The sequence below is a fragment of the Molothrus ater genome, chromosome 1, assembly GCF_012460135.2.
Source record: "Molothrus ater isolate BHLD 08-10-18 breed brown headed cowbird chromosome 1, BPBGC_Mater_1.1, whole genome shotgun sequence".
Classification (NCBI taxonomy): Eukaryota; Metazoa; Chordata; class Aves; order Passeriformes; family Icteridae; genus Molothrus; species Molothrus ater.
Window position 1 is genome coordinate 78,346,511 of NC_050478.2, and position 21,087 is coordinate 78,367,597.

General features: G+C 36.8%; 1 protein-coding gene across 1 annotated transcript in view; it reads left to right on the top strand.

Moving 5' to 3' along the window:
- Positions 1-21,087, top strand: part of RETREG1 (reticulophagy regulator 1) — a 64,514-nt gene that overhangs the window by 3,058 nt on the left and 40,369 nt on the right. The window contains exons 2-3 of the mRNA XM_036404430.2: positions 10,996-11,102; positions 12,829-12,859. Coding sequence (XP_036260323.1) covers positions 10,996-11,102; positions 12,829-12,859 — 138 coding nt within the window. The remainder of the gene's footprint in view (positions 1-10,995; positions 11,103-12,828; positions 12,860-21,087) is intronic.

Sequence of the window (21,087 nt, forward strand, 5' to 3'; positions counted from 1 at the left end):
CCTCTTGCCCCAAATGAACCTGACCAAAAATCTTTAAAATGAAGAGAGGTTAAATATATTTATTATTTTGCACCTAACCATCTGAAATACAATTTGAATTCTTGTTTGCAGACTGAAGTCAAAATAACACAGGAAAACAAGGCTGTTTTTTCCCCCCTGTTTTACCCCTGTTGTACTGAAAAAGTGAGTGATTGGGCCAAAAACAGAGAAACTCTGTGCTGGTGCAGAAATTCACTCCAGGTGTTCTGAGTGTTAGGCTGTTGACTGATAACTTTCAGTCTTGGGTTTAATCTTATCCAAATGTTAACATTCAGTCCTAGATTTTTAAGATAGAATTCTATCCTAATTATTATTCTCTGCTTGTATGGAATAGAGGGGATAGTGGCAGCTTTTTGTTCTCCCAATCTGTAATTTTAAATTTCTACAAGGTCAGAGGGAGAAGTTTATTTTCAGTAATTCTGTACTGTTCCATGTGTTTTGTAGTTTGCAGATATCTATTTCAAATACATGTTTTCTATCTGCAAATAAATGTTTCAGACTCAAGTACATTCATGTCTGCAAGGTCATCCCTATATACACCAGTTGCATCTGTTCACCAATTGCCCAATTTCCCGATTTTGTGAAGGGAGGCAGCAGAAAAAGTAAGATATAATACATCTTTTCTCTTTTCCCATCTTGTGGAACAAATTTATTGCATTACCCTATTTGCTATTCTCTTCACCAGCCCAAATCCACATTTTACTTGAGGATTTTAATATACCTTCTGAACTCAGAAGGTATATTAAAATATTACATGATGTTATTGTACTGACTCAACAAAGTAACTGACCAACTGTGTAAAATACAAGTATCAGTCCTTGATTAAGACAGGTGTGCAGGCCTAATTTTTCATTAAAAATAGTCTAGTGTCACCATCCGTACTCATACTTTTTGTTTGTTTGTTTGGTCTCAGATCTAGTGAATATTTCCATTGTCTGAGAGAAACAATCAAGAGAGAAAACAGTATTGCTTATATCTGAATTGTCTGTGTGCATTGCATCAGGTAAAGATTGTGTGTTTTCCTGACAGAAAATCTAGTTGCTCTTTAAATATTAGTAACAAAACACACATTCAGAGTTTAGCGGCTTGGTGTGTTTTGTTTTTAAGTGTCCAGTTTGTTTTAGGAGTTGTTACTGAAGTGTTAGTTTTGTTTTAAAGTATCCAGTTCGCTTTAACATTTGTTCTAAAGTGTTTCTTACTTGAAATCTCTGCTTGTCAATGAAAAAGTATACCATGAAGACATCGCAGAGTACTTTTCATTCATTAATTCTTTCAATGTAAGAAAGCAGTACTAAGCTAAGCATTTCTTTCATGTATTTGCACATAACTTGTAAATGCTACCACTACTATACCTCACTTGTCTATAAATCAAGATTTCTGCCCATTTAGAGAGCAGTGTGCATGCACAATGTATGCTTGCATTTTTTGTTCTTTGTTACAAGAAGAAAGACATGCAGCAGCCCTGTTTTCTGTGTTTGTGGACTTAGGTTTTTTGTTCACTGTCGGCACTGACTGGCTATCACTGGAAATACAGTCTAGGGGACCTACTCAGACATTCTTGGTGATAAAATGTCAAATTAAATAAATGTCAATAAAAGAAATCTTTGAAATCAAAACATAAAGGAAATACATGAAAATTAACTGAGTTGGAATAAGGCAGGATATTGGTATTTGGAGGCCAGTTTGTAGTATGCTGGTCTTCAGGTCACTTAATTAAATTTGTAATGTCTTCCAAGCCAGGAGAACATGTATGGATTTTTCCTTATAGCACTCAGATGCTAAATATGGTTTTGAATGTGGGAAATTTTGGTCTTTGGCTGTGTTTGTTACAGGAAATCTTAGAGCTACATTCATAGCTGTCTTGGGATTACTTTCCCAAAATCCAAAGTATCAGGACAGCATGCAAGTGAATACTCCTCCCTTAAATTCTAGTAAGAGTTTATGTCTCTGATGACTCAAGTAGGAATAGGAGAGTAGGTTAAGTATTGACATTATTATTTTGTAATGATAATACCTTCATTATCAAAAAATAGAAAAAAAATTCTGGCATAGGGAGTTTTGAAATTCACTGTGCATTCACATGAATGGGTTTCTTATATGGTTGCTAGTTTGTCTCTTCTAGTCTGATACTCCTTAACTTATTTAATTTGCTCCCTTTTGCTAAGTCTTTGTAACTTATTGGTATTGGAATTTATTTTATTTCACCTCGCTGTAGTACAGCAAATTGTTGATGTTTGTGGTTTGTTGTTTTTTGCTTCTGAGAAGGTGGTAGGCCAAAATACTCTTCCTCAAGTAAAGCTAAAATTCCAACTTCAGCACAAGTTGTGATATAATTTTAGGGTCTACTTGTTTTTACCCAGGCAGTTTTAGGCTTATAGTCACTTTTCCAATACAAATTATGAAAACTTTTGAAGGCTTTGGAGGTAGAAGGGTGGAACAGAAAGTTAAATTCTTTTGATTTACTTAACAAAAATTATTAAAAGCCATTAACAGCTTTTTAGTGACAGTTTTCATACTTTTGGCTGAGAGAGTAGTTTACAGGAATGAAAATTGACATTGTTTAAGAGCCAGACAGTGTTACATAAAAACCTGGACAGCTGACGGCATTTTTCAACCAATAAGATGAAATCAGGATCAGTCAGAAAAGAAATGAAGTGGCATAATTGAGGAAAAGCAAGCATTACTGAAAAATTTAGGATCAAATCTAGGATGAGAACATGATGGAAGATGGAAATCCAGAACAAAGGAGAAGAGAAATTAATTGCAGCATGGCTTGTGTTTATTCTGTCTTGCTGAAACGTACATCTGCTGTGTCTAAAGCAGCTGTTTCAAGAGAGAAATTATAATTTCTTCATGTATGGCTTCAAAATAATGAGACCTTTCAAATAGTAAGTAGAATTTTGAGAACAATGGATGTTTTAGGGGGATATGCTCTGCTCCATGGTAGATGTTACAGGACTAATGAGAGCATTAAAGAAAAGGAGATTTAGGGCAGCACAGTAGAGGTGCTACTGCTCAAACTGCTGCTACTGTATGAGAAAATGGGATTAAGATTTCTTCTGTACTTTGCCAGAGTACAGGTTAATTAAGGTCATCTGGGCATTTATCTGAAAAAACAAAGGCAGCAAGGTTATTTGATGTTATGTGTTTAAATCAAAATAATTTTAACTTCCATGGACATATCATCCCCTCTTTTCACTGACATAACAGTAGAATTTGATGTTATGGTAGACCCAGAAGGTATGTAGTTCAGGTCATTTAAACTTTCTCCTTTTCAAATGATTTTTATGTGCCTGTCTGAATGCAACAGGTTGCAGTAAATCTGATCCAAAAGCACAGATATTGAAACTTGATTCTAACTGCTGCATTCCTCAAGAGGTTTCCTTGCAAACATTGCAAGATAATTTTGCAATGTGAAATTATTAACTTAATCCTATTTCCCAGACCACCACTATACTTCCAGTGTACTAGTTTATAAGCAAATTTTATCTTTAGTGATTAAATGCAAAGCATTGGAACAATTTTTCTAGTGGTTTTTCTTAGGGGCTTAGAGTATTTTTGGTTTTATTTAGACTTATTTTAAGGTTAAGAGCTAGTTTCTTGAGTTGGGGTCGAGAACATACACAATTTGAATTCCCATCCTGTGTGTTAAGTTAGCATTGTCCATCTGTCTTTGCTTTTGCCCTGAGACCTGTGCACAGACCTTCCAGAGAACTACCCCTTCTACAGATGCCTGTAACAGTAATTTAAATTTCTAGGAGTCTGTTTCTTAGGACAAGAGCTTTATTTATTATTCAAAAGTTTTTGAATTCTAATAAGTTCTAGAAGGTTTTCTAAAGAAAAACTGATTTGGTCTGTGCTTTCTGGCTGAATAAATATGATCCTAATCTTTTCAATGAAACCTGACAAATAAGCTCTTTGAATAAAAGAGTTGTGCTTGAGTTTTCTTAGTCTTAACAAAGAAAGAATTTTTTTTAAATGATCCAAGTTTTAGAATAATAAGCATGCCTTTTCTGCTTGAGGGTTATTTTTTTTCAAATTATTGTTTATTTTTCTGTACCTAGTGTTAGAATTTTTAGATTTCTGGGTGCTATCCAATGGAACACTCTTTGCTAGCTGGCACATAGGTTAGAAATCAACTGCTTTTCCATGCTTCATTTTACTCTGTTTGAAATATCTTAAGTACCTAATTTTCTCTCTTATTTAGAGAAAAACTTGAAGTGAAAAATGGTGCTTCTTTCTAATTTACGTCTTTATGGAAGGTTTTTTTCAACTAAATTAGACATGATCTAAACATTTTTAATGTACTTATTTTTAAGAAGCATTCCATTACAACATTTCACAGGTTTTCAGCTAAACAGATATACAGCTTTCTAGGTTCAAAATGCCAGACACCCAGAGCGCTAGTATGTATATTTTAAATTTTAATTAGCATTAGATGCGGAATAAACGCTTTTGAAATTATTTTAGTCAACAAATTGTGCTTTTTGGAAGGGTAGGGAGGTTTTTTAGACAGAATATAAGCCTTTGTTCTTTCTAAAATTTTTGACAGAACATATACAGATGTGTTTTTTTACATGTAATTCCCTCTCTTCAATATGGAATCTGCTGTTCCAGTTTTTGTGTATTTTTCAGATATGCAAGCTAAATATCATATAAATATAATAATATTTTACCAAATTATATTCTATAAAGAGATACCACCAAAAAAGTGTGCATAACTTACTCTGACTTAAGTGAAAATCTACACTTTTTGTGTAGGAATTGGGAAGGGATTTTTGCATTATAATTCTTGAACAGTTACCTAAATACTTTGGCTCAGACCAGGTGTCTTGGTTTCAGCTGGGATGGAATTATTTTTCTTCCTGATACAGTGTTGCAGTGCTGTATTTTGGATTCAGTATGAGAACAAAGTTGATAACAAACTGATATTTCAGTTGTTGCTGATTGGTGTTTACCCTAAGTCAAGGACTTTCCAGTTTTCCATGCTCTGCCAGCAAGCAGGTGCGCAAGAAACCAGGAAGGAGCACAGCCAGGACAGCTGACCTGAACTGGCCAAAGGGATATTCCAGACCACAGTGTGGGAGGAGCTGGCCAGGAGCTGCCCATCACTGATCAGGCTGGGCTGAGCACTGGTCAGCAGGTGATGAGCAGTGGCACCGTGCATCACTGGTCTTTATTTTTCTCTCTTTTTGTTGTATCACATTTCATTTATTATTATTGTTACTCTTATGAACTTTATTTCAATTATTAAAGTGTTCTTAAGCCCTGGCTTTTACTTCTTTCCATTCTCCTTCCCATCTCAACAGGGCAGGAGAAAAGTGAGCAACATTAATTGTCAGTTAGTGTTATACCACAACACCAAGATGTACTAAAGGAACAATGGGAAAAATACTGGATTATTGAGTTCTGACTTCCAGTGTTTTGAATACTCGAGGCTTGGATTTCTGTATATGTAGATAAAGGATTTTGATATTTACAGAGGCTTAGTATGAAAATCAGTTCTATAGAAGAACAATTCACATAAAAGTTGTAAATTTATTAGACATAAAAAGCAGGATTTGCAAACCTGCTTTGGGATGGTTTTTCAGTGAGGAGAGTTTAAGCATCAAATTACCTGTAAATAAAATAGTGTTGAATATATATTTTTCCTTCTTGATTCACAGGAGAGCAAACAAAATGATTGACCCTCTGATCAGTAAGGGCACAAGTTTTCTGATACTACCTTTACCATGTATTTCAAAAATATTGTTCAGACAGTGTGCTTCATGCTGCAATTAGAAGAAAACAAGCCCTCTTCCCCTTCCCCAAAATTCTTGCTTGAGACAGTCATCAGAATTTATTGCAACCACACAGGTGTTGATTGCTCCAGCAGTAAGTGTGGAAGAATGGTCTACATTCAGCTCCAAGCAGGAAGCAATTGCCACCAGGAAACAGTCACTACCACATCTTTTCCTTACCCAGATGCCTTCACTGTAGATGTTTGTCTGAAACAGCGTTAGGTGGTCCCCTGTAGGAGCAAAGTACACGTAGCTTTGAAATTAGCAGATCAGTATTCTCAAAGTGCACTAGAAATATTTCCTCTCCACAGGGGAGGGCCATTCTCTGTGTGGTTTATGTCATAGGCCATGCTTGCTTATCAGTGCCTGATTAGAAGAAGACCAGTTCTATGGAAAGCTTGGGCTGAAAGGTGTCGGTAGATTTTCACCTAGACATTTTATGAGGAAACAGTTATATACCAACCTTCACTCCTTAGAACTCCATGGAATTGCCCTGGAGAGTTTGGCCTCTGGTTTTAAGATGTAAATATGAGTTTGTGGAACACAGAACTGAAGTCCACAAGTCACTCATGCAGCCAATAAATGTGTCATAAAAGCTGATGGTGAAGCAAAGCTCCATGCTCACATTTGTGTCATTGACAGCTTTCATTTATTTATGTGACTATCTCTGGATTTCATCTAGGGATAGATGGCTATTAAAAATGTACCTGCTAAGGCTTTCCAGAAATAACTAGCACTGGCTGCTGATAGTCTAAATAATTTAATTTTTTATTAAATGTTTTCTTATGTTTTGTGTTTACAAAGTGCAACTCATTCATAGCTGTAGAATGTGTTGTAAAAAACTCAAATCCTTAACAGCTGAAATGAAATAATCAAATTGGTTTATTTAACATTTGAAACAATTTGGTAGGTCTGCACCTTCCCTGTATCTCATGATACAATTAAAAATAGCTCTTGTCATGCCCTGTAAGTTTTATTATGTTTACTGACTGCAATATTGTATGATATTGTTAACCGTCAAACTTTCTTCACTGACTCATGACACTTGAATAACTTTGTACAATCCATTTTGTGCAGTTCATTGTCCCAGGTGCTCTGGGACAATTTTGGTGTACTGTGAGATACTGCTTTGTGATACAACAAATTGACAGTATTGACAAATGACCATCCATACTTTAAACAACTGGAGAAAAGACAAGAAGAAAGTACCTTAGGCTACTTTTCTATCTTAGGTCCACCATCATGCAGTTGAATAATTTCCACTTTTAATTGTGGAAGTTGTCAAGTTTTGATTCTTACTTGTGCAGTTTAGAATTATTCAGAGCAGCTGCAATTTAACCAGGCCCAGAAACAGAAACTGTTATGGCTTTGAGTTCTAAGGTCAGCATCTTACCAAAAAATATTTGCCAACCACTTCTAATAGCCTACAATAGTCACAGAATGAAAATACCATTCAGGTTGGTAGGGGCTTCATGAGGTCTCTAGTATGGCTTGCAGCTCAAAATAAGATCAGTACTTAATTCAGATGAGATTGCTCAGGGTTTTGTCTTCATAGTCATCAAGTTTGGAAATTCCTCAACCTTTGTGGACAGCCACTGCTTAATTATCCATTGATATTGCTCCTATTTCATTTTACAAAAATGGTTTCTCAGTCTTCCACAGTGGAGTTGAGTGGCAGGCTGGCTCCATCACACTTACATTCTTCCTACATAGAAGGACATAGGATGGAAGAACACTGGAGGTCAGCTGGTCTGGCTTGCTCAAATGATCTCCACTTGGAGCACATTGCTCAGGTTCTCACACAGCTAAGCTTTGGAAAGGCCTACTCTGCAGTGGTCTGCCACCTGGTTAGCACCTCCACTAGCTCTTTCACTTGAGTGCTCTGGACCAGAGGACATCCTTCACAGTGAGGCCACTGTTCCCTCTTGCAGCCTCCAAGCCAGGTGGCTGTATCCCACCCCTGGGGCTGTGTCTGAGTGAGGGCCTTTCCTGTGCAGGGAGTGCCTGTTTCAGCCACTGACAGGGACTGAGTCTTGGGCACCTCATGACTGGGTTTTTTTGCAGTCCTGCACTGCCTACAGCAGAATTTTTTGTCCCCTTGTTGTGCAAGCTGTCCTATTAACTGCTGAAGTAGTTATCTGGAATGCATTATTCTGTACATTGTTTCTTAACCCCTCCATTCCCCTCAAAAAACATTCACAAAACACTGCAGAATTCAAGGGGAGAACAAATCTTGGTTATGTCTCCAGGAAGGGTTTTTACTTCTGCACCACTTGTAGAAGAAATTAAACAATTTGAACTTTAGCATGGTTTGTTTATTGCTTAAAAAACAGAGCATGTTCAGTAAGCTTTTCTTACATAGCATTCTTCTACAATACAGAAGGAGTGCAGTATATGAGGATTTCATTCTGGAGCCTTGCATTTTTGTCAGATATGTGTGTGTCAGAAATGCTTAAGAGTACAATCTCTTACTTTTTTTAAAAAAAAGAAGGGGCAAAAATGCCCTAACTTTTATTAATAAGCAGAAGTACCACAGAAACTATGAGTCTGGTTGCTATACATCATGTGGGTAATTCCTAGAATAATTCTGAATCCTAACAGTGGCAGTAGCATAATAAGTGGTTTTCAGATCCCTGCATGTTGAACTAACTGTTTGATAAGCTTATATTTGATGGATATACGCCAAAAGAGTGCAAGGGGGCCTTATCAGCTTTCCACTAGGAAGGGCTTCAAGGACGCAGATCTCTGACATATGGCTCACAAATAGTTTTTCTAATCTGTGTTGCTCTGGCACCTGAGGGCTGACACAAGCTGGCTGAATGAATTCACAAGGGATGGTCTTTCTTGCAAACATCACGGTCTAGATAAAAAGCTAATAATGTTAAGACATGGGAAGTTCAGACAGAATGATTCAAAGTTCTCCAAAGAAGTTAAGAGTCCTTGTTTGGTGACTACATTAGCTGCTTCAACTGGATTACAGTTTTTTTTCCCTCAAACATTGGAGCAGGGACACTGCAGTATTGAGAAGGTGGAATGACATGACTTGGAAGCATCTTTCAGAGAGGATGCTACCTTGTTAATCCTTGTTTGCTAATCCTAGTCCTCATTAGAGCAATTGTCTTTAACAGCAGGTGACAGCTGTGATTGCAGTGAAACTAACAGTGTGGTTTAGTTGGGAGCATAAAGTAGGTCAAACACGTTCTGTGCATTTTTTGAAAGACACACTAGCCATCTTAGTAAGCATCTGATCTTACCTTGAAAAGCTAGTAAGATGTGTGTGTATGTACACACATGCATGCACTTGTATATAAATTCTGGTATTGATGCATGTGTTTGAGACCATCAAAAAGTGGCCAGTGGTAATTGCTAAGTCAGGGCATTCTGTGTGATTCTATAAACATTCATGCACAAGCACCATGAAGACCCTGTAAAATAGACATGGTATTAAGCCCAAACAGTTTGAAGGTTTGCATTTGTTATAAACTTCTGTTGCATAGAAGTTGGATGAAAAATTCTTCATTTGATTTTTTTAATACAGCATCATATCTCTCCCCCAGCCTGTTATCAGTAAATTAAGTAAGTAGGCTAAACAAAGTCTTCTGTGCAGTGGAACTTAAGACTTAAGCACAATCAAAGATTTTTAATGCTGAATAATATTGCCAAGGAAAATAGTAGGACAACATGATGCAAAGCTGTTACAAGTTTTGCATTATCAAGCTATGATTGGGCAGTTTTGATAGAGGTTGCCCTGTAATAATTTTTCTCTACACTTCTCTGTGGGTTTTCTTGAGCTGGCTGAATTATACAAAGGTGCTGACTTTATACATTTATTTTATAGGATAATCTTATAATTCAAATTCTCTACAGATATAAAAACCCGTTATATTTGGATAAAACCACAAGAGTGAGCTTATGTGTTTGTATTGGAATTCATATACTGGTCTGCTCAGGGTGATTGGTATTATGAGTTCGTGTTAAATGTGAAAATTAGTGGCTTAATGGAGATTTTCTTTTTGAGGTTTTCAAGGAATACTGGAGCAGTTTGCTACTACAACAGTGTATCCTGAGCTTGTTAGAAACATTGTGAAGTCAGTTTACTTTCTAAAAATCCAGTGTGCTCAAAGGGTACCTCTTGGCTTCCTGCAGTGGCCATGTTTGCTACTATTTTCACTCCCCTTCCCCCTCTTTCTTGCAGAAAAGCTCTGCAGCAGAAACTGGGTAGAAGCTGAGTAGCCAGCTGCCCTGATTTCAGCTCTAAGAGGTTTCTTGAACACATCTCAGCTTTGTATGATTTTGTTTCTGTTGGTATTTTTATTTGATCCAGTGCCTTGGACAGTGGCTTCTTACTGGTCTTGGCTAACCTGAACTTTTTAGAGTTAATTGCTTTTACTTTGAAAACTTAACTTGTTCACTGTTTCTGTTCAGATCACTTATTTAAAGTGCTCAAAACTAACTATTAAAATACTTTCGTTTTTTAAATTTACTTAGTTGAATTTTAATTCTTTTTACTTCACACCCTTTTTTGTGAGTTAAGATATTTGCCAGTAAAACAGGTAGAAGAGCTTATCTCCAAACACACCTGGATAGCAAAGTCAGCAATGCATGAGATTGTAATTCATACTTTCTGAGTCTAGGTCTGTTTGACTTGACTAGGCATGTTCTAAAAAATTATGTAATTAAAAACAAAATTCATGAAATCTTGTTATGAAGACAACTTTTAGTGTTATGCCATTATATAGATTTACCTCATCTTTGTGATTGAAAGAATGATTTGTATAAAAATCTTGCTTAAACATAGGTTCTGGAGAAAGTAAAAGAAAAATTGTTACCTTTTTTGTGCATTGTGCCAAGACAGTTTTAATGAAACCACAGTTAATTTAAAAGTAGTGCTTTCTATGCAATAATTTTTTTTTTCTTTATTTTCTCTGTGTGTAAGTAAAAGTATGGACAAAAATCTACTACAAACTCAGTGTTTAATCTTTGTATCTTTAAATGCAATGCTTGGAGCTCAGTATTTGCTTCTCATGGAAAGGTTGTGGGGAGAAACTGAACTCAATTATTGCAATCTGAGTCTATTTCTTCCTATTTATTTTCAGTATTAGTAGCAGCTGTTAGTTTTTGCATGCTTCCAATGAGTTTTGAAGTATTCAACATTTATTTCTTCTTGATATTCTAGGTTTGTTGCATTGACCCCTTGGAGAGTATATCATCTGACTTCCCTTATAATACTTGGAGTGTTAATTCTTCAGATAATGAAGGATTTGGTATTCTCAAAAATAAAAGGTAAGTGTACTGATAGAATTCTGTGCTTAAACACCTGCACTTTGGAGCATGCTAATTCATTACTAAAGCCAGGCCAATATTATGATTATTGTAAAAGTATCAGCTAATATTAGAGAGTGGTAGTAGATCTGCGATGGTCTGTTGCCATTTTCAATTAAATTTTGCTATATTTTATAGGGAGGGCTTTAGGAGATTTGTTTTAGCATTTAGATGAGTGTAATTGTTAGGAGTGGACAGTCATTCTTGTTTCTTAACTGCTAGGTCTGAAAATGCATTCTTTTCTAAAATACAAAGTTTTCCTAGACATTCGTACTTCTTCCAACATTAATCATGTAATTTTTGGAAAGTTTGGGACATCCAATATATATCAGTGAAATTTTTAAATAGACAGAGAAATTACCTATCTTAGCACAGTTGAAATAAGAAGTGAACAGTATTTTCTTTTTACTTTGTATAGCATATATTTTCCAGAGTGTATAAAGTCTTATGTGAATTCAAGCAATTTTGAAAGGGATTTTGAGTTTGTTGGCTGGTCTGGTGGTTTGGAATTTTTTTTCAATTCCTGTCCTGTACTTCATTACCATCTTAAAAATTCTTGGACAAAATGCTCATTATAGGTTTTCTGTTTTCTTTGCCATGAAGATTGTTTTTTTCAAGATTCTTATTTTGCCTTTTATTTATTGTTAAAGCCCATGCAAAGTGTTTGAAAAAACATCTGAACATAGTACAGAAGCAGGAAATAGATGTCAGAGAAGCATGGTATTCCTCTGTGATGTACTAACACTTAATTTCTGACTGCCAAAGCCAGTTGTTCCCTGCTTAGTTACAACAGGTATTTGCTACCTTTTCTGAAGGATGATTTACTATCATTCCCTTTTCTGGGAGTCTTGGTTACCATTCTGTTTCCTGCTTGAGTATTGCAAGCCCAGAGGCCAACTTTTAAAGCTAAGCAGAATTTGATTTTTTAAGCTCTGTGCTGTATAAGTCTCCACAAACATTGAATACTTGCTAGCTGGAGGGCAATGACTTAGGTAAATTCACTCATACCTGTAAATAATATTTTTGTAATGACCAAATTCAGGATGTACCAATCTCATGTTTGTCTGATTATTTAATGATTCATTTTAGAGGTGAGGCTAGGAAGACCTGCTTCCTAGCTTATAGAATAATTATTTACCGTAGTAAATTAATTTATTTTACTATTGTCTTTGATGCCATTGTGGACAATGTTCAAGAAAAATCAGGCCCTTGAAGTAATACTGCAGGAGTCTTGTGGTAATGAATAGAAATCAATGAAATGCCACTCCAAGGAGCAGAAAAAATTCTTCCCAATATATCACCTCCATGTAGCTGCTTCCCGCTTCCAGCCAGCCACTAGATGGCAAGACTATTACAGATTCATGAGGAATGCAGAGAGGTTGTCAGTGTGTAGAAGTAGAAGGTATGTTCATGTTAAAGTTATGTTATCATCTTCATGACATCCTTCCATGTGGAAATGTAGCCATAGAGGATCCTGACTTTTTCTGTTAATGATTTTAACTGTATGTTAAGTTTACAGAAAGCAATTCAAGAACTGTTACTGTAAGATGATACAGCTTTCCTGTTTGACTGATACAGAGAACTCCTTAGTCATTTTGTCCCAATTCTGAATATGTTCTATGAATAAATAATAAAATTCTTTCTGATTTAGTGCATTGTGTTTCATCTTGCATTCTTAAAATTGCAGGTGCGCAGCTTTGGAGGACCCTCACTGGCAAGTAGGTATTTTATTTTTAATGCATGGTTATTTATTACTTTATTTTTTTATAGTTGGCCTGGAATTTTTTTCTTTAAAGTCTGTTTTCTTCTAATAAATTGCTGAATTATTTTGATCTTAAAATATTTTCTAAGTTTATTAGTGCTTGTTCATGACTTCTAATAAATTCTTTCTTCTGATTTGAGTTATATTAAAGTATATAGTAACATATCAGAATACCTCTAGAAATGCTTTTTGCTACTCTGGGATTATCATGCTTTGTGTTTTCTGAGAACCAGTGCTTTCTTTGAAAAGCAGAATAATACTGTGTTGGTCAAGGAGGTAACTTTTAGAACTTATAGAAATTTTAGAACTTAAACCAGTGCTGCTGAATAGAAGTAGGTAAGATGGCTGGGGTTTCTCTTTAAGTCAACATAAGTAATTGATTGTTATAAATGCAAATAAATATCAGTTGATATCCATATGAATAGAAATTAATAATTTTGAAGCCTGTTGACCTGCCTGTCTTAGAAAAATGTTTATGTCATATTACTGTAGAGTATATAATTTATTGAATTTGTTGGCAGTTGTCCTGGTTCCAGCCAACAGATTTTTGCAGTAGCCAGAAGGGGCGTGGCCAGGACTCAAAGGACTTTTTATTCTCTAGCACCTCTCCTCATTTTCCAGGGATGGGGGAAGGAGTCCCTTCCAGGTCCCATAGTGTGACAGCATGGTCAGGTGTGGTCGGGAGTTTACACCTGGTGTGTGAATCATTCACCTCCCACGTACACTGATATTGTCGCTGTTACTGTTTATTGTTCTTTCTCGTTGCTGTTCCCATAAATTGTTCTTATTTCAACCCGTGATCTTTACCTTTTTTGTCTCCAGTTCTCCTGTCCAGCCCTCCACAGGGGAAGGGGTGATGGGGAGTGTGTGGTTTGGAGTGTTTCAGTGGGAACACTGACCTGGGGAACACCATTCCTTCAGCACAACAGCAGTATAATCAATGTCTAAACGATTTGCAGACCATCCATTTTCAGAACAAAAGGCTGCATATTTAAGGCATTATTCTTCTAAACAGACCACAGGATTTATTATATATCTGACATAATTTGAAAGCATATCCATTAGTACACTATTGTATTATAGCATGACACTGAAGAAACAGTAATGCAGAGTTGATAAAGGGAAGATGCTGGGTTTTGTTCTTTTTGTTGTCTAGAGACAGATATCAATGTCATAGCAATTACAGAAGGCAGTTCAGATGTGCAGCCCCTGTTCAGTTTCATACCTCTTGACTTCCACAGGTATGAAATCTCATAAGCATAAAATGGAGCTATATGGAATTGGTGACAGCTTAGTTTATAATCTGAGCAGAGTAAAATGCTTTTACCATAGCTAGTGCTACTTCATGTATCTGTGTAGAGTGGCAATGCTTTAAAAAATTTAATTGAGAAGCTATTCCTGTGGCCCAGTAGATTAGTATGATTTATATTTCATTTCTCCTTCCTGTTATTTGCCAGAGAAATTTACATAAAATTTGCTGTCTTTCAGGGTTTTGAATCTGACTTTACCTGTCTGTTTACATTAAAGAAGAGGAAGGCAAAGAAAACCAAATTGCTTGTGAAGTGAAAGGAAGCATAGGTTTTTGGCTGCCTTTTGTTTCCCTGAAAAATAATTCTGCAGTCTGATAAATTTTTCTTCTCTTACTCAGTTCATCAGGTCACCAAACTAGAATAGTTGATTTTAATTAAAATATTAGAAATAGTACTTTAAATATCTTGGATTCAGGTTTTCATTTGTTCAGAATGCTGGACTTGGTTTGCTGTTCTGTGGGGAGACAATGCAGGGAGCGAAAAAGAGAATTTGATGAGCTCACCATAGCTCATGCCTTTGGGTAATATAATACAAGCATTGTATGTGTCCATCTAGCCCAGACTCTGCTCTCTGAAGGGATCCAGCCAGGAGAAACTTGACCTTGGGTAATGTCCTGCATTAAAGCAGGGTTCTCTTGGTGTACTTTCCCAGCAGCTTCCAGTTGAACCTTACCCCTACCTCCCTCCCAAGCTATTCTAGGTGGACCTACCATGAATTTGTCTCCTTGCTTTTGTTCTTAGAAACTTTTGCTGTTGGCAACACCCTGTACACAGAGATCCACAGCTGAACCACATGCTTTGTGAACAGTCTTCTGTTCGTTTACTGCCCTATAATAGTTTGTAAGCTCTTCCTACATTTTTTCCTGTTGGAAGAAATATTGAGCAATTGCTCTCTATTAGTATTCTCCAGCAAGCTGTGACTTCCATAAACTTCTGTCCCAACCTGTTCTCTCTCAGTTCATGACTGCTTAATTGTTTCTAAAATAGAGATTCTCTGAGTTTTGATGTCTTCATTGTGCTTTTCTGCATTTTTCTTCTATTTCTGTGCCCCTTTTTGCTGGGGAGACAGAATTACAAATAGCATTCAGGGAGATCCTTGGACTATACATTGTCCCTCTCTTCTTTTCATAATAAATCCCAACATTTGATTGGGGCTTTTTTTAACCTCTGCTGAGCTCTGAAAAGGTGTTTTCATGGATCCATGTTGTCATGGATAATCACCTCAAGGTAATGTCTTGAGTAGTAAAGATCAGCTTAAAGCCTATATGACTTAAAGAGTTATGGGGTTTTTTTATCTTTTAATTTCTTCACATTTCATCTGCCTTTTTGCAAGAAAATCATGTGATACTTGATTAAATTCTGCTAATCCTTGCAGCTGGTCTCTGTCCTTAGCAGAATAATTCCTCTCATTTGTCATGGCTTCTTATGCTCCATAAAAGCATTTGATGAGAGACCTTGTTGAAAGCTTTCTCAGAAATCAGGTAATTTTTTATGGACATCAGTGTTCATCTAAAAGCAGGGTCACTTTTGGAAAGGACGGAAGGTTTGAGATACGATGTCCTTTACAGCTTACATTGGGACAGGCATGCATGCCCTTTGTTAGTTTTCCTGACAGTTTGCACAGAGCAGAGATGAGTGTTTAGTGGTTTGCAGTTCTCTGGCTCTTGTGTGCCTTCCCTAAAAATAGATAAATAGATATTCCTTTAGACACTTCACAGTCCTCTGCCTTAAGGCAGCTTTAAGAGACGCTGTTTAACCGAAATGAAATTTCAACTGGTGCACCCAGCCTTTCATTTATAGCTTTTATAATTTCACAAAATGACTTTGCATTTGTTTGCACTGTCGGTGGGCTTTTCTTTTTCTGAATGCTCCTATAAATGTGCCTGTTGATTGTATTGAAATTGAAAGAACTCTGTAAAATGTTGAGGCTGGGTGCATGGTTCCTTTTCATTTTACTCAAAATTGGATATGAAAAGCTGTTTTCATGTTATCATATATGAGCAAGATGTGACAAATATATCCCCATATCCAGCAAAGAATCACTGGCTCTTAAATAACTTGCAGAGAAAAAAATGTGGTAGATCTGTGATACTTTCAGTGAGAGACAATGCCTATTTAATAAATGTCTATTCTAATAAATAAAATGTGTGCATGATTTTTCTTTGGCATGATGGCCCTACAGCCCTGCATCTGTAGTTTGTAACTGCCTTAAGGTCCATGCAGAATGGCTGTGTGCAGGCAGGAAAGAATTTCTAGTCTGTGCCAGCTTTGAAATTCCTCTGGATTGCTTTGGCAAGTGCTAGTTGGCATCCGCCAAAAATGTGCTAAGAGCTATTTTAATGGTTTAACTGCAGAACTGACCAATTCTAGTGCCTGACAGAACTGCCACACTCAGTTTGGTTTATTGAAACAGATGTAGGTGGTACCAAAATTATCAGAACAGACTCGTTTCCTGCCCTACCTTTTTGTTGTGTCATTCTGGTTTTGAAAATTAGTATCAGTCAATCACCAGCATAGTCGAATGTTTCATAAATGGTGGCACTGATTTCTGATGAGTTTTATAGTGAAATGGTAAACTTTTGGTAGGTGGAGGGTGAATTAATGATTGTGACTGTTCTGAAACTTGCATTTTTTCAATATTCACATGCATTGTGTATTTTGTCTGCTGCATGTACATTCCAAGTATCAGAGACTGAAGTACTTCAATGAAAATGCTGTTAATTTGTGGCACTTGTTTTTGGTCCTCCTTCATCTTTGTTGAACATTGCTGACTAGTCAAAACAAGCATAGCATTACTTTTTTCATGGCCATAACTTAAATGCAGAATGCTTGTTGTCTCACATGTAAAATGTGTCTATGTAAGAGACCTGTGATTGTATTTCTAATGGAGTCATTTAGTACTATTTTAATTTTAAAATTTCAAACTGAAGATAAGCTAAACCTTCCTTAGGAATGGTAGCATTTTAGCACATTTTTTCCCCCAACTCTAGTTCTGTTTCTGAGGAACTGCTGTAAAGGTATCTTGCCTTTTTTAAAAATGGGTGACAGCTTTTAAAGGAGCACTGGAAAAGGTCACTTGTTAAATTACTCTTCCTTATTATAAAGCTGTTTTATTTCTTCCTATCCTAGAGAGATTTCTTTGAAATCTGGAGCTTGTCTAGTCAGTGCGGTGTTATGTTTAAGTCAGTAGATGTATTAGAATATCCACAGGAATTATAGCACACCTTCATTTCTTGAGTGGTCAAACTTAAGAAGATGAAATTAATATTAATGCAGAATTATTATTTTATAGCAAGCCTAAAAAACCCTAGTTGCAGCCTGAGAAGGGACTGAGCAACAGTCCTTTTAAAAGGCCATCAGAGAGTGACTGAAAATAATAAGCCAGTAAAAAAGGAGTTAATGCTCTGAGGACAAGCAGCTCTGCATAGCTTGTTTTCAGTCCCCTGTTATGTTTTATCATTTTCTCAGATCAAAGCTACCTGGGACTTCTGGGAAGAGCCTTGCCTGACCAGTCATGGTGTTAAGCTCCCTACTGCACTAATGGCTGCTTCAGCCACAGACTGCAGTAGGTGTGTAGTACTTACTGTATTATTGAACGTTGAATGTTGTGGATATAATCCTTTAGACTATGAAAATAAATCCTGAAAGGGTTCTCCTGGCCCTGTAGGTTGAAATAAAGTTTTTTTTTATTCCCAAAGCACATTTTCTCCTCTGTTCCCGAGAGGAGGAAAAAATAAGCGTGCAGCACCATGAACAGCATGTCTAATCCACTGCTGCTCGTGTGTTTGGGTCAATGAAGATTTGGAATTCCCTAGAAGAAACAGTAACATTTGCAAGAGAAAAAGGACACTTCTTGGTGGAAGATTTTAATGGGCAGTTGTCTTTATTGAAGCACTTTAGGACTTGATGTTGAAAACCATGGTTAATATTGAAGTGCTCCTGAAGCTCGGTAGTTAGCTGACTGAGATATTTCTGAAATAATAGCCTTCACTGATAGAAGCTTACAAACTGACACACAGAGGTTATTTCTAAGCCCAGGATATTCCTGTTTCTCACCAGTCCTCCTCCCTCCTCCAGTCCCTTCTTTGTGGATTCCTTTTATGAGAGTTAGCTGTGGTGATACTTGTGGACTCCCAGAGCCATCAAAATTGATGCCCACTTGCAGGCGAGCGTTACTGTTTGGTAGGTAACAGCATCCATTTCTGGGTCAGCTGATGTGACAGATCAGCTTCAAATTCAGGTCATAGCTTTTCCAGATCTGAATTCATCTTTTGATCTACACTGGTTTCACACTTGCATCAGCCCAGCTCATAGACATTTGTATGCATTACAATGGTCAGTGCGCTCTGAAGAACAATATTCTGAGCTAGCATCATTCAGAGCTTGACAGATTTCATGTAATGTGTGGCTATTGGGCTTTTTTCCAAGAAGAAGAAAAAATAATCTTCTGACTCTAATAACTCCATAACTCTAATAACTCCGTAACGCAATTGTGCAAAATTATTCCTAATATGTCACTGAGAGCAATGAAAAAAACTCTTTGTGTTGTCCCTAAATATAAATGAGACAGTTGCCCCTTTCATCTAATTACCATGCTTTGTTTATTATGTCAGAGGCTTTACATACCTCTGATTTACATATGTTTTGCCTGCTGGGTTTGCTTAAGACAATCTGCAAGTCATGTGCCTAAATATTTCTGACGTAGTCTGCTTAGTCTGATTTCATGATCAATGGAGAAACATTTGAAATACTTCTTGAGATATATATCCTGATCTACCTCTTCCCAAACAAATGTCTGTAGGTGGGTCAGGTGTATTGTGTCTTAATGGTGACTGTTTGTTTCCCTTGAATATAGACAGGAAGCCTAGGGTGGTGAGACAAGTAAGGTTGTTTACAACCCTTGTGTCATTGTTCCCTGTTGATCTGAAGTCCTGTCTGTTTTGGAGATGCCATTGACTGCTGCTTGTGGCTACAATAAGAAACTGACTCTTGCACTCTTGGTACAAAACACAGGAATATCAATCCACAGCTAATAACTGCAGGGCACGGGGACTTGGTTTATTTACCTCTTTGTGTATGTAGAATTTCTCTGAAATGAGTCTCAGGCACAGTATGATTGTGTATTCAGATCACTCTTGAGACACCAAGGATGTGCTGCTTCACTGTATCTCAGAATAAAAGTCCTGTCCTTCAGGGTGTCGCAAAGAGATTTCTTTGCAGATGAGTGGATTAGGAAATAAGAGGTCTTTTTCCATTAGGAACTCCAACAAGATCAAGGCTGTAGCAGAAGTGTTTCTGTTATACACTTGTTAATCCATTTCCTTGATGTTACAGATAGGAAAAAATGTAATGTGAGCCAAGGGCAGTCATGTGGGCCAGTCAGTACCAAAGCACAGCACCATCAGTTCCAGTTTCTGTTGCACAGTCTCTTTGTCTTGCTTTGGTCATCCAGACAGGATCCATTCCTCACATGGCCCTACACAACTGCACAATCTGGTAACAGACTGAAGAAAATACTTCCTGTTGACCTACAGCAAGGCAGAGGGCAGATTATAGTCCAACAGATAAATAGATAGAAATAGGCTCCAGAGAGCAAATATTTGCTTCTTCAGTTATTTCAATGTAGTATGAAGGCATCTGGAGTATTCAAAGACTTCCAGCCTTGGTATTACATAGTGGTTGCTATTCTGTTCATTTCGCCTCATATATTTGTATGAGTTTGTGTTGGAAGATATAGATGGCTGGATAACATACATCAAACAATTCTGCTTCAAATATGGTTCTCCCAAATGTTCTTAATATAGAAAAGCTGTTGCAGTCCTTCAGGAAGTGAATACATACCTGTGGAAAGCAAATGGAAATTGAGTTTTATTTGCAGCCTAAACCTATACTTTTTCAGTAACCACTTTACTGTTCAAATACCAGATTGTAATTGTCCTTTGTTTTATAGAATCTGTTGCTACAACTCACATAGGCAGCAGTATGTCTGGGGGGTTTTTTCTAAAGGCACTTTACACATGAATGATCAAACCTTCTGCAGATTGCAGAAAGAATTGTCTACATTGCAAAAACCTCTTGATGCTTCATTTTTTTGGTTCTTTTTTTTTTTTTAAGATTATGTGACCTTATTTCTTCTTTCTGGCTAGTTATTTCCAAGTTGTTAGCTACCTTTCCAAGTAATGTATTCTGCTGGGTTTGTTTGCTTTATATTGATACATGATAAACATACTGGTAAAGTTTTTCTTACAGGAGCAAAAACCAATAATTCAGTAGAAATGCTGTAACTTTGGCAAAAGTGTCACACTTAGTCTGAAAACTGTTTAATACCTTTTTCTATCCAATTGCAGGAAAAGTTTGGTGGTTGGTTGGTTCTTTTTTCTTTAAGGGGAGGGGAAATGAGGGATGTTCACAGCATTTATAGGTGCCATGTATCTCACTGGTAGATATAGTTGGCTTGTTGGGTTTGTTATTTTTCTTATATTTGCCAGAAATTATATGTAGTGCACATAACCAACATCTTCTCACATAGAGTGGTTTGCAAACTTTTGAAGTCAAGCCTACTCTCTGTGGTTCTCTAGTAATTTGGTTGTATCTCAATTCTGTCTTAGCCATCACGAGGCATTTTCCTCTCTTCCTTGTCCCCAGAAGCTCAGCTCACCTTTCATTACGGAGGATGCACAAAGAGGAGAAAGTGTTGGAATTGTCACGTTTCTTTACAATTACAAAAAGAATACTGCATTCCTCTTTCTGTAAGCCTTGCTTGTCTTCTGTCCCTATTAGTTAAACATAAAGGTAAAACATTATCTTAGCTGCAAGAAGTGCAACTTCTGAAGAAGCAAGGGCAGAAACAAAGGACCAGCAGAATTGTACTGGA